The sequence below is a fragment of the Hemicordylus capensis genome, chromosome 1 (assembly GCF_027244095.1).
Source record: "Hemicordylus capensis ecotype Gifberg chromosome 1, rHemCap1.1.pri, whole genome shotgun sequence".
Classification (NCBI taxonomy): Eukaryota; Metazoa; Chordata; class Lepidosauria; order Squamata; family Cordylidae; genus Hemicordylus; species Hemicordylus capensis.
In genome coordinates, this window is record NC_069657.1 from 382,422,810 (window position 1) to 382,435,799 (window position 12,990).

A 12,990-nucleotide genomic window follows, 5' to 3' on the forward strand; every position below is an offset into this window, starting at 1 on the left:
GTGCTAGTCTGCGGCATATTTCTTGACTGCTGTGCTGGATATTGTATTGTTGATGGTTGATCCTAAAAGGCAGAAGCGATCCACCACTTCAATGTCATCATTGAATCCGCCTTGGGATTTTTTTTTATGAAAGGCGGTATATAAATTTAACAAAAAATATAAAAAATAAAAATAAATTGTCAATTCTGAGGCTGGTTGCTGTACCTGTCATCATTAGTTTAGTCTTCTTTACATTTAATTGTAGTCCCATTTTTTTCACTGTGCTCCTTGACTGTCATTACTAGAGCTTGCAGATCACCCGTGTTCTCAGCTATCAGAGTAGCGTCATCAGCGTAGCGCAGGTTATTGATGTTTCTTCCTCCAACTTTAAAACCACACTCATCTTTTTCCAATCCAGCTTCTCTCAGTATATGTTCAGCATATAAATTGAATAAAGAGGGAGAAAGTAAACAGCCTTGTCTTACTCATTTGCCGATCTGGAACCAGTCTGTTTCACCATGTTCTGTCTGGACTGTCGCTTCCTAGCCTGTGTATCGGGTTCTCATGAGAACAATGAGGTGTTCTGGGACACCCATTTTCCTAAGGATATTCCACAACTTGACATGGTGGACACAATCGAAGGCGTTTCTGTAGTCAATAAAGCACATATTGACTTCTTTCTGGTATTCTTTGGCTTTCTCAATCATCCAGCATGCATCCAGCATGATGTCTCTTGTTCCTCGGCCTTTTCTGAAACCAGCTTGAACATCCAGCATTTCTCTTTCCACGTAGGGCTCTAATCTGCATTGGATGATCCTGAGCATTATTTTGCTAGCATGTGAAATTAAGGATATTGTGTGATGGTTTGCACAATCTGTTCAGTCTCCTTTCTTTGGTATGGGTATGTAGACTGACCTCTTCCAATCTGTTGGCCACTGTGTTGTTCTCCAAATTTGCTGACATAGTTTGGTTAGAGCCTTGACTGATTCTTCTTCTGTTGCCTGCCATTTTTCTGTAGCTATTCCATCAATTCCTGTAGCCTCCCGACTTGGTAATGACTTGAGTGCTGATCTAACTTCCACTTCTCATACTAGAGGTTCTTGCAAGTAGGGAATATCTTCTAGAGTATCTTGGACATTGATGTCTCTGCTGTACAGATTTTCAGTATACTCTTTCCATCTCTGTTTGATCTTCTCTTAATAAGTTACTATTTGTCCTTTGGCATCCCTTAACATACCAATTCGAGGTTGGAACCTCCCTCTGAGTTCAGAGATCTTTTGGAAAACTTGCCTTGTTTTTCTGTGTCTATTTCCATCCTCAAGGTCTTTACAGATGTCATTGTAGTACTGCTCCTTGTCTCTTCTAACAGCTTTCTGAAATTTCCTATTAAGTTCCTTCCTGAGGTCTTTATCTTTCTTGATTTTGGCTTCTCTCCTCTTCTTGGCAATTTCCACCGTCTGTTCGAACATTCATTTTGCTTTCTGCTGTTTCTTGGTCTTTGGCAGTCTCTTTTCACATTCATTCACTTCTTTGATTTTATTCCACAGTTTCTCTGGTGCCCTATAAATGAGGTTCAGAACATCAAAGCAGTTCTTGATGTTCTCCTTGAAAATGATGGGTACATTCTCGAGATCATATTGAGGAAGCTGTATAGCTTTGTTTTTCCGCTTTAGCTTGACTTGGAACTTGCACATGAGCAGTTCGTGATCGGTTCCACAATCGGCCCCCAGCCATGTGTTTGCTGTTATAAATGAGCTCTTCCACCTCGTTGCACCAATAATGTAATCAATTTGATTTCTGTGTACTCTGTCTGGTGATGTCCATGTGTATAGGCGCCGCTTTGGTTGTTTGAAGAATATGTCAGCAATGGAGAGATCATTGGCTTGGCAGAAACTACGTAATAAGACATTCTCCTGCTTTGTTTCTGTTTACTAGGCCATATAGGCCGAATATGTTTTTCTCCTTACCTTTTCCAACTTTGGCATTCCAGTCTCCTACCACCACCAGCACATCTTGCTTGCATGTTCTGTCAATTTCAGACTGAACTTGAACATAAAACTCATCAACTTTCTCTTCTTCTGCATCAGTCATTGGGGCATAGACTTGAAGAACTGTTATGTTAAAGGGTTGTCCATGAAATCTAATTGATGTTAGTCGGTCACTGATCACATTGTACCCAAGTACTGTCATTGCTATATCCTTCCTGACTATGAAAGCAACACCGTTCCTTCTTTGGTTTTTGTGTTCTGAGTAGTAAACGGTATGATTTTCTGACTGAAAGTCTCCCATTCCAGTCCATTTTAATTCACTGATGCCCAAGATGTCAATCTGTGGTCAATTCATTTAATATTTCACTTCTTTTCCCGCACGGCAACATCAGCTGCTAGACGCCCAAAAGGCTTTAGTCTAACTGTGTCATAAACACCATCAGTACTCTGAGAGATTCTCAGCTCTTCCTCAGTAGTAGCATGTTGAGTACCATCTGACCTGAGGGGGCCATCATCCGACACTACATTGACAATCATTCCATTTGGTCTATCCATGTGGTTTTCTTGGTAAAATACAGGAATGGTTTACCATTGACTTTTCCCGTGCAGTTTGAAATGATGCCTTTGTCATTGTCACTAAAGTGATCATCTGCCTCCAGCACCTTCCTATATCGCTTGCTTTAGCTGGGCAGCTGGGATGACCTTCGCACTTTGGGTGACCCTACTGGGAGTATACCTCCCAGTGTACTTCACTCATCTCTCCCAGGAACATCTTATCAATACTGTTAACTATTACGAATACCTTTTCCTTATCAAAAGGTTTTACAACTGAAGGGTCCAGAGAAGGATGAGCAGTAGTCTGCTCTCAGAATAGGACTTTGTCATCACCAGGGCTGGACTGGGGGCACTGAGAGGGCAGTGGAATGTATGTGGGGAGGGTGCCGAGCTTTGAGCAGAATAGGTAATTAAGGGTGGGAGTTGGGGCGCAGGGGTGCCACACAACTGGGGCACACCGGGATTATGCCCTGTTGCCCTGTGGGCTAGTCTGAGCCTGGTCATCACCTCTACACTACAACCCCCACCCTGCATTCCTCCCCTTGAAATGCTGATTCTGAGGATTGTGGAACCCTTGTGAGTGGAGTGGGATATGGCTTGGAGGGGGGTGAATCAGAAATTACCTCACCAGAGCAGAAATACTTGTCCAAGGCAACTCTTGACCATCCCAACCCACTATGAGAACTAGATTGAACATCCATGTTCAGAGACAGTGTACCTCTGAATATGTTATTGGGGGACAAAGAAAGAGGAGGGCTGCCTCTGAAGTATCATTAGACTGTTGTCCCTTTTTGTTTCTCAGAAGCTTGTCCCTAGAGGAACTTGGTTGAAATGGAGAATGAAGGGGGAGGGAAAGCTAGAGAGAGACGGAATGGAGGGAAGAGAAAAAGAAGAAATGAGGCAAAAGCCGGAACACAATCTGAGAATAAAGAAACAACTAACTGGTGTCCAAGTCCTGCTTACTGCAGCCTTCTTACCAAGAACAAGATACAAAATGATTTGGTGATCTGTTCTTGGACCTTGTGGGTTTGCAAGCATGTTTTACTCAGCACTATCTCTGTCTGGAGTTGCTGGTGGCCATCTGCCTAAGGCAAAGACAGAAAAGAGGAAAACCCACCCATGGCTGGAACAGAAAATATATTGAAAAAAATCACATATTAGAATGTAACAGCTGAAAATATATACTGATAACTAACCGAACAATGTTTGGTTATACCCTTGCCACATCCCCACGTATGGCTGGCAGCTGGCTAAGAGATTATGATGATGATGATGATAATCAGGGCTGTCCTTAGGGGTGTGTGGGGCTCAGGGCAATGGGAAGGGGATAATGGGGCCCAGGAAGAGGCAACAATGGCACAGAGATATGGGGCGGTGTAGAGATTTCTACCTGGAATCCTCCCCACCACCACCACCACCCCCTGACAGCTGGAGCACAGCTTCTGCCAGCATCTCAGCTGGCCCAGTCAGCCCTGCCATGTTCTGGTTTGCCAAGAAGAGTGCACCACAGGGTCCAGCTGAATTGGAAGGCAGTTGTTGCGACAGGCTGGAGCCACACGCTGGGCCGGTAGCAGGCGGAAATATCTGTGCCACGGCCACTGATGGAGTGCAGCTCCCACCTATCACAGCAGCCACCCGCCGACTCAGCCAGACCCATGGCGTGCTCTGGTCTGCTGAGCAAAGCACATTGTGGGGTCTGGCCAAGTTGGAGGGCAACCGCGCAACTAACGGGAGAAATGCTCTAGACTGACAGTGGTGGGGAAATATCTGCGCTACTGTTGCTGGTGCAGCTTCTGCCTGCTGCATCAGTTGTCCTCTGACTCTGCCAGACCCAGGGTTTGCCCTGGCAGAGTGCACCACAGAGCAGGGTCTAGCTGAGCTGGAGGGCAGCGGCTGCGCCAAGTAGGAGCTGAGCTCTGTGCTGGTGGTGATGGGAAATTTATTATTATTAATTATTATTATTATTATTAATTATTATTATTATTAATTACATTTATATCCCGCTCTTCCTCCAAGGAGCCCAGAGCGGTGTACTACATACTCAAGTTCCTCCTCACAACAACCCTGTGAAGTAGGTTAGGCTGAGAGAGAAGTGACTGGCCCAGAGTCACCCAGCTAGTATCATGGCTGAATGGGGATTTGAACTCGGGTCTCCCTAGTTCTAGTCCAGCACTCTAACTGCCACTGGAGAAGCGCCGCTCCAGCCTGCCACAACAGCTTCCCTCCGATTCAGTCAGCCCCACAGCGTGCTCTGGTTTGCCAACAAGAGTGCACTGTGGAGTCCAGCTGAGTTGGAGGGCAGTTGCTGAGACAGGCTAGTGGCGGGTGTGTGTGGGGGGGAATATGTGTGCCACTGGGGGAGTGCAGCTCCCACCTGCCACAGCAGCTGCTCTCTGACTCTGCGAGCCCCACAGCATGTTCTGGCTTGCTGAGACCAATGCACTGGGGAGTCCAGCTGAGTTGGAGAGCGGCTGCTGCCAGGGCCGGACTGGGGGCACTGAGAGGGTGGTCGAATATATGTGGGGAGGGGGCAGGTTTTAAGCAGAATGGGTAATTAAGGGTGGGAGTTGGGGCACAGGGGTGGGGCGGGGCACACCAGGTGGGGTGGGGTGCAGCAGGTGGGGTGGGGCAGGTGGGGCACGCCGGGAATATGCCCTGTTGCCCTGAGGGCAGTCTGAGCCTACTTCTCACGACCAATCGGAAGGAGAGGAGGTGGGGCTCTCCGGACAGGGAGAGGGGGAAAGGGGAGCCGGGCAGCTGGCACAGGGAGAGCCCAGCGAGCGCAGGAGGGTGCACCAGGCGAGGGTGCACCAGGAAAATGCCTTGCTGCTCGGTGAGCCAGTCCGAGCCTGGCTGCTGCAACAGGCAGGAGCCACACCACGAGCTGGTGGCAGAGGGAAATCCTTGTGCGGCTGCTGCTGGCGGCAGAGTGCAGTTCTCATCCACCACCCCAGCAGCCACCCTCCGACTCAGCCAGCCCCACAATATGCTCTGGTTTGCCAAGCAGTGTCCTGCGGGACCTGGCAAGCTGGGGGGGGGGGTGACTACTGCGACAGGCGGGAGTCATGCAACTCGGCCAGGCCCCACAACATGATCTTCTCAGCAAACCAGAACATGCCATGGCTGAGTTGGAGGGTGGCTGCTGTGGCGGGCAGGAGCCACCAGTGGCGGCGGGACAGAAATTTCCCACCCAGAACGGCAGCCCAGAATGTGGTTCTCAGCTGTTGCAGTGGCTGCCTTACAAGCAGGTTATAACTGATAGCGCACCCTTCTTGGCATATATTTGTTGCAAATGTTGTGGGCAAACCAGAGTGCACTCTGGGGCCTGGTCAAGGTTTTTTAGGGCAGCCACTGTGGCAGGTGGGAACCATATTCTGGGCTGATGGCAGTAGGAGATATCTTCACCACTGCTGATGGTGGAGTGCAGCACCAGCCCTCAGACTCAGCCAGCCCCATGGCGTGCTCTGGTTTGCCAAGGACAGGAAGGACACAGCATTTCCCAGCCCTTTATTCATAGATCTCTGCAGGAGAATCAGTCAGCCTTCTCCAATGATCCCAGCTGTAGGCTGCTGACCTACAACTCACCAATGCCTAACAGGGTATTTAAAGGGAAAGACTCTTGACAGTTTTGGGTGAGGTGCCTGGCAAGGAGGAAGTGCTCGGAACTCTCTCCTCCTCAGGACCACCGGGGCTGTGTGCTGCCTGCATATCCCACTCCTAAGCCTGCTGAGGCCAACAAACGCATCTCCACTATTCGGCGTAAACGAAGACGACGGAGAATGAATGGAAGTACTTTGCGTCTGCGCACAACAGGTAACGCGCAGGCGCTTTCTGCCCCTGGCTATGGCCTTTCCAGCTAGCAAAGTAGGAGTCCGTGTTATGGTTTCCGAAGGCGGATGGTGAGCAGAATGTCGCCTACGATCCACGAGTTCGCCAAGCAGCAGGGCAACCAGCATTCAAACGGTGTGTGTTCATCGTAAGGCGTTTGTGAGGTCATAATGATTTAGGAGGCTGGGCTGTGGAAAAATTCTAGCTTTATTCTCCTTGCACTAAAGTGTTGAAGTGTCGCAACGTGTTCCTCGGTGTATTGTTAACTTTCTTTCTTTTCCGCTCACGGAGGAGGCTGCTCGCTGAATCAGGCAGGCTTTACATGCAGTGAGAATATTTATTATAGTGGGAGGTGGGCGTGGAAAAGGTGCTGCAATTAGGTTAGAGTTTCAGCGCAAACTAAGTACTTCAGATTTGTTTTTCCTAGCGGTGAACGTTGCCTAAATTCGCCTAAAAATCTGAGGATGTAGGAGGAAGTTTGGAAGTATTATGCATGCATATGTGCTGAACAAAAATAATTGGTGATCATTTATCTGATTTCCTTAAAGGCTATGTTTATAGTCAGAATAATTCTGTCCCCCATGCACACTTATCAGGGTGTCGTATCTCTCCTGTAGCGGTACATAAATGCCAGGAAATGATGCAATAAAGCGTAGTGATCTCACAGCCAGATGAGGACGACTCCACATACCTGTCTGAGCCCACCCCCCGGCCCCCGCTAGTGTCCCGGACGCCTGCTCTGGCTGGACACAGCAACAAATACTCACAGGTCAGATTCAGGAGGCAGCAGTAACTTCCTTTGTCACAAATAGTTCACTGGTCATGAGTAACACACTGGCACCCAGTGGGCACAAGTGACACAACTACCTTATTTCTTATCGGCAGCCCTTGTGCAAATTGTTATGTTTGCAAATGAGGAGAGCACTTTCCCCAACTGGGCAGTGTGATGCCCCCAGGTAGGGATCAGTAATTACCACTGAAGCACTCCTCAGTTTGCAGTATGTGTGGATAGAGTGTTCTTATGTTATCTCTCTGGATCAGCTTCTCATCCTGAATGTGTTGTACAAATTCTTTGATTTGATTGTACAAGTTCTTGTGCTCTGCTAAAGAAGGCTGCTGATACAACCATTTGAATGAGTGCAGTATTTCTATTCATTCAGACTTTCTGCACTATTGATCATGGTGGTACAAGTTCTAGTAGTTCTTAGTTGTGTAACTGAGTAGCCACACATACAAGATGCATGTTAAATGGATTTCTTTGTGCACCCCCATTCAAACAAGCCCTAAATGGTCATGATCGCACAAATATTGAGATCTCCATATTACTTCTGAGGTAGGAGCTGCTTCTGCACCCTTGCCTTATAATCCACATTGGCCTTTATACCCAAACTTTTTGAAGCATAGTAGATTATGTTTGCATTGCAGTGGAAGATGCTGACCAGTGTTCCCTCCAAGAGGGATTCCCAAATGTTGTTGACTACAACTCCCAGAATCCCCAGCTGCAATGGTTTTTGCTTGGAGATTATGTGAGTTGTAGTCAACAACATCTGGGAATCCCTCTTAGAGGGAACATTGATGCTGACTACTTTGAATGCATATTTCTTATCTCCTTACTCTCTTCTTGATGCAGCTACCAAGAAAAGCCTCAAAGATGAAATTGAATCAGTGTTGCAGGAGCGCATTATGGTTTTGGATGGAGGCATGGGAACCATGATCCAGCAATGTTACTTGACAGAGGAGGAGTTTCGAGGTCAAGAATTTAAGGAGCATATCAAACCACTGAAGGGAAACAATGACCTGTTGAGTATAACTCAGCCTGATATAATCTACAAAATCCACAAGGTAAGTATGGTTTGGTTTTTGAGGATTTCAGTGGCAGGGATAAATTTATACTTCTGAAGCCTGTGAGAACTTTTTGGATTTTTAGGCAGATTATCTAGTACTGTATTTAATAATCACGGATTCCATAGCTCAAAAGTTGTTCTCTGTGTTTTGGAATTCCTGAGTCAAGGTGTGCATTGGAAACATTCCTGAGGATCTGTTGCATATTTTCTAGTAAAAAATTATAATTTATTTATTTTTCCCATTTACATCCCATTGAAGTTGATTGTAAAACTTCCATTTGTTTTGTGCCCGTAATATATATAAAGTTTTCCTAATACGTGGATGAAGTTGGGAATAGTTGCTGTATTGTGATTTTTATCTTTATTAGCTGCTATGACTCAGCATTTGGAAGAAAATAAAAGCTGCAAAGAATTAAGAGGGGATTTAAGATTTTAGTCCTTGTTAATCCTGCCAGGTATTCTCATCTCAGTTTGTGCATATATCTGATACTTTTGGTGGAATGACATGTCAGCATCCAAATCCTACCCCCCACCCCCGACTTTGGTAGCATTACCAACTTAGGGCATGATCCATACTACTACTACTACTACTACTTCGGCTTGTTTTTTGTGCTTTCTTCTTTGTACTATGTGCTCTAGTAGGATAGGGCAAACCAATGAGTCCCAGTGAACCCTTTGTGTTCCTGGGAGCTGGAGAATGTAGTCGGTGCCTGTCTCATTTCTGGCTGAGAGAGACTCTGCAACTAGTTAAACCAGCTGGAACAGTCCCCAACCAGATGTTATGAACTTGGTTGTGAACAATTTCGAGATTTCTGGTTACAGGTTTTTATAGATATATAGATTGGCATTCCTAGCCAGAGGATTTTCATACTGCTTCTGTTACTCACAGTGGTACTGCTGGAAAAAGAGCCAATTTAGCCCTGTCTCTGGGCTCAGCTTAAGCCACCTAATGGTGCAGCAGGGAAGTAACTTGCCTAGGGAGCAAGAGGTTGCCAGTTTGAATCCCCGCTGGTATGTTTTTCAGACTGAAACACCTATATTGGGCAGCAGCAATATAGGAAGATGCTGAAAGGCATCATCTTCTGTGCGGGAGATGGCAATGGTAAAACCCTCCTGTTTTCTACCAAAGAAAACCACATGGCTCTGTGGTCGCCAGGAGTCAACACAGATGCGACGGCACAACTTAACTTTACTGGGCTCAGCTTAGTCTGAAGTTTGCCAGGGTTGTGCTGTGGGAGTGTGTGCATGCAGAGCAGAGTTAAGATTGAGGCCTATATTTATTCAGGTTAGTTTTGTACTGTATCAAACTTTTGACCCTATAACTGTTTCAGGATGATTATGGCATACTCCTATGTTATCGAACTCTGCATCCTGCCCCCCCCGCCAATTTATACCCCATGTTTCACAGCAGCCTGTTTACTTTTACTTAACTTTTAAAAAGCATAATTAAAATTCACAAAATACACATCATAAAGTGAGAATATCATAAAACTAGGACAGAGGGAAATAAAATCTCAAATACAGTATGGCATATTTCTTCAGAGGTGTTCCATGGCTGTTTGCTCTTGTGTCTGATGTATTGTTGGAAGTAAAGAAAGAGACTATTTATCAGTTACCTGTAGAATGGTAAACTCTCCATTATTGCTGCTTACTGGATCTAAAGCACTTGGGATAATCATAACCACAATACCTAGCACTATATAGTGCTTTGAGTGTTCAAGGAGCTTCACATATATTAATCTTTTCAAAAACCTTGTAAAATGAGTAATTGGTGTTCCCATATTGCAGATGTGGTGGCTGAGACTGAGAGGAAGGGGTTTAGCTAAGGCCACTGAGTGAGTTCATGGTAAAGGTGAGATTTGAACCAGAGACTTAATGATTCTTACCTTGAGCCCTTACCTTGAGTTGAGCCCTATTCAGACATTATGTTGTACTAGTGTACAGATGCCTGTACAGTTGTATAGTTTTCTGTGAATAACTGTATTGCATGGAAGAGTGAGCCTCTAGCTTTCACACCCTGCCTCGCTGCTCATAGAACTTTGAAGGTGAACCATTTATGTTCTTCCGACTTGAGTAGGCCCTACTCACACCATCTATCTATCTGTCTCAAAACAGGGATGGGTAGGGATGTGTGAGAGCCAGCTGTTTATGCATTTATGCTCATAGTGGATGCCAAAGGTTTTATCTGTGGTAGGGAAGGGCTCCTGTTGAAATATTCAAATGTGTATCTAACCATATGGGATGCATTCACATTAAAAAAGGTCACTACAGAAGTACAAGGGCCGCAGAATCAGCTGTTGGTGACATTTCCTGTCAGTTATGAAAGCACATCCAGAGTTATCAGCAAAAGTGTATGTCTTAAGAAAGCAGGTCAGTTATGAATTAGTTTCTGTGAGCTGGGAATTTCTCTTTGCTAGCAACTTGATTAAAATATAATTAGCCGTAATTACCATTGTCCTCGTTTATTTTCATTGTCACTAAGAAACAGCCCAAGTGGTTATATTGCATCATACAATCATATCAGTACTTTCCTTGTAGGTTTCCGAAGCTAGGAAGAAATGCACAGTTCTGTTAGGAAATGAAGTGTGCTCATTTCTGGTGAACAGCATGCGTAGTGAAGAAGAATTACTGCTATTGCCACGCTCAATTATAATTTAATTACATAATCTATGGTAGAGTTCCCTCTCCTGCTGTTCAAATAATGGAAAGACACTAGCTGAATTTGTAGATGGTTGGACATTTTAAGCTTTTCCTCTAATCTCTAAGGATTAATAATAGCATTAAAAGTTATTGGGGGGAGAGAGAGAGAGTCCCATTTTTACACCTGGTTATTTCCTCAAGCATTCAAAAAGTGGGTACAGTGCACGGGGAACAGAGGGTGCCAGCTGGCCATGGCCTCTGGTGCCAACAGGCCTTCTGTTCTCTCACTGGTCAGCATTTGCCTGCAGAGGTAAACCCTGAACCCAAGCAGGCTGTCTCCCTGTGATTTGGAGTGCTGATCACCCAGCAATCCAAATCGTGGGGAGAATTCTTCCTGGGTTCAGTGCTTATCTCTGCAGAGAAGTGCTGAAGAAGGGGCATGCAGGGCTATGGCCATGGAGTGTGTTGGCACTGGGATGTGTAGCTAGGTAGCACACTCCCTTTCCTCTTATATCTAGGTACATGGTTCCCACTTCCTGAATGATTGAAAAAGGGCAAAATGTATATAGTTAACAACAACAAACCAATAGTTAATCACACCAGTAGTAGGCCATTTGAGAATCTATTCAGGAACATTGGACAGTAACTTTGCTTTTTTTCTTTTTGTCTTTTGTAAGCTACAATACACTCATGTTGTCATTGCGTGTTACTCTCTGGGTATGGAATAATTTGGGCAGCAGCCAGGCTAAGACTTGCATGAGTGGAATGCTTCTGATTGTACATGTGGAAGGGCAGTTTTCACCAGTTTCAGCCCCTCTTCCTTCTGCAATTCCCTTCGTTCATATATCCCCAAGGATGCCCTCAGGAACATATTTGTGACTGTCACGGGGGGAAGGATTTGTTTGTTTTTGCTAAAAATTACCTCTTCCCCCTCATATTCAAGCTGAAGTGTTTTCTCATACAAGTCTTAGCCTAGATGTTGCTCATAGTATTTAATTACAAATGAAGCTTCTTGTGTGCTTTTATTATTTATTGGTTTGTTGGATTTATTTTTGTCTCTATCATGGATTATCAGGATACCATGGTGTAGCAAATTACAGCCATTGTCTCAGAGCAAGCTCATGTGAGGGAAGGAAATGCTGAATCATCCCTGCTGAGCTTTCTGGCAAAGGCTACTCGTAAAACTTTCCTGTACTTTTGGTAGGTTCAAAAATGCCTGCTACCACCATCCCTCTCGGTTGAGAAGCTTGAACTTCCCTGAGCTTGGGGTGCAACTCCCAGGGAAAACTCTTTCTTTTGCTGTTTGGAAAAGTACAAAAATCTTCCACGTGCAAGCCTACACGTGGTGAAAAAACTAATAACTGCTGAAGCGTGTTTGCACCAGAGGAAAAAAAGCCCTGTTTCAGTTGCCCCTTTCTCCTGAGTTAAAAATCCACTCAGAGGCTTGTAAAAGCTGCTGGGTAGCTCTAGAGTCTTATAAATACTGCTGAAGACATGCCGGCTGCATAGAGGAGGTGAAGAAGGCTTGAGGGTTTGGCTCTCTTTTCCTCCCTCCCTCTCTTCCTCTCTCCCTCCCCCCCTTCACCACTCGGACTTTACATCTGGCCCCTCTGGGTTTGTGTTTCTATCTATCTTACCCTGACGAGGAGCTGCCTACCAGCCGCTGTCTTCAGAAAGCCTGACAACTAACACCTGTGTCAGCCGGCAGCCCTTTGTGGCAGAGGGGGCTGCTGGGTAGCTCTAGAGTCTTATAAATACTGCTGAAGACATGCCGGCGGCGTGGCCGGCGGCCTGCCTGTAGGCGGCCGCCGAAGCCGGCCGCCAAAGGGGGCTGGCCTTTGGGGCCGGGCCTTCGGGGGTGGGACTGAGGGCTGGGGGATGGGGGTTGTTTGTGGGTGGATTTCTCTTTCTTTTGGGGGGGGGGTATGAATGCTGCTTTTATTATTGTCCTGAGTTGTGCCAGGCCTAGTTGACGGGATGTGTTTGGGTTCTCCTGAGGGGGCGGATGCGGGGGCTGCGCCTGACAGCCTGGGGGCGGCTATTGCTGTAGTGGTGGGGAATAGAAGAATTGGCGCTGGCAGAACAGCTGGCCGTTACAGGGGAAGAGAAATTGGTAATTTAGTGACTATCTCTACTTCCAACTGTTCTGACAACTC

At 46.0% G+C, this 12,990-nt stretch overlaps 1 protein-coding gene across 5 annotated transcripts in view; it reads left to right on the forward strand.

Annotated features, from left to right (window-relative positions):
- The first annotated feature begins 6,165 nt into the window (after window positions 1-6,165).
- The window catches only part of MTR (5-methyltetrahydrofolate-homocysteine methyltransferase), a 122,068-nt gene continuing 115,243 nt past the window's right edge, over window positions 6,166-12,990 (forward strand). The window contains exons 1-3 of one of the 5 annotated variants that reach the window (XM_053300168.1): window positions 6,360-6,485; window positions 6,968-7,119; window positions 7,981-8,192. In XM_053300168.1, the coding sequence (XP_053156143.1) occupies window positions 8,034-8,192 (159 nt within the window). In that variant the 5' untranslated portion in view covers window positions 6,360-6,485; window positions 6,968-7,119; window positions 7,981-8,033. The other 4 variants (XM_053300167.1, XM_053300161.1, XM_053300172.1 and 1 more) reach the window with 4 other exon arrangements.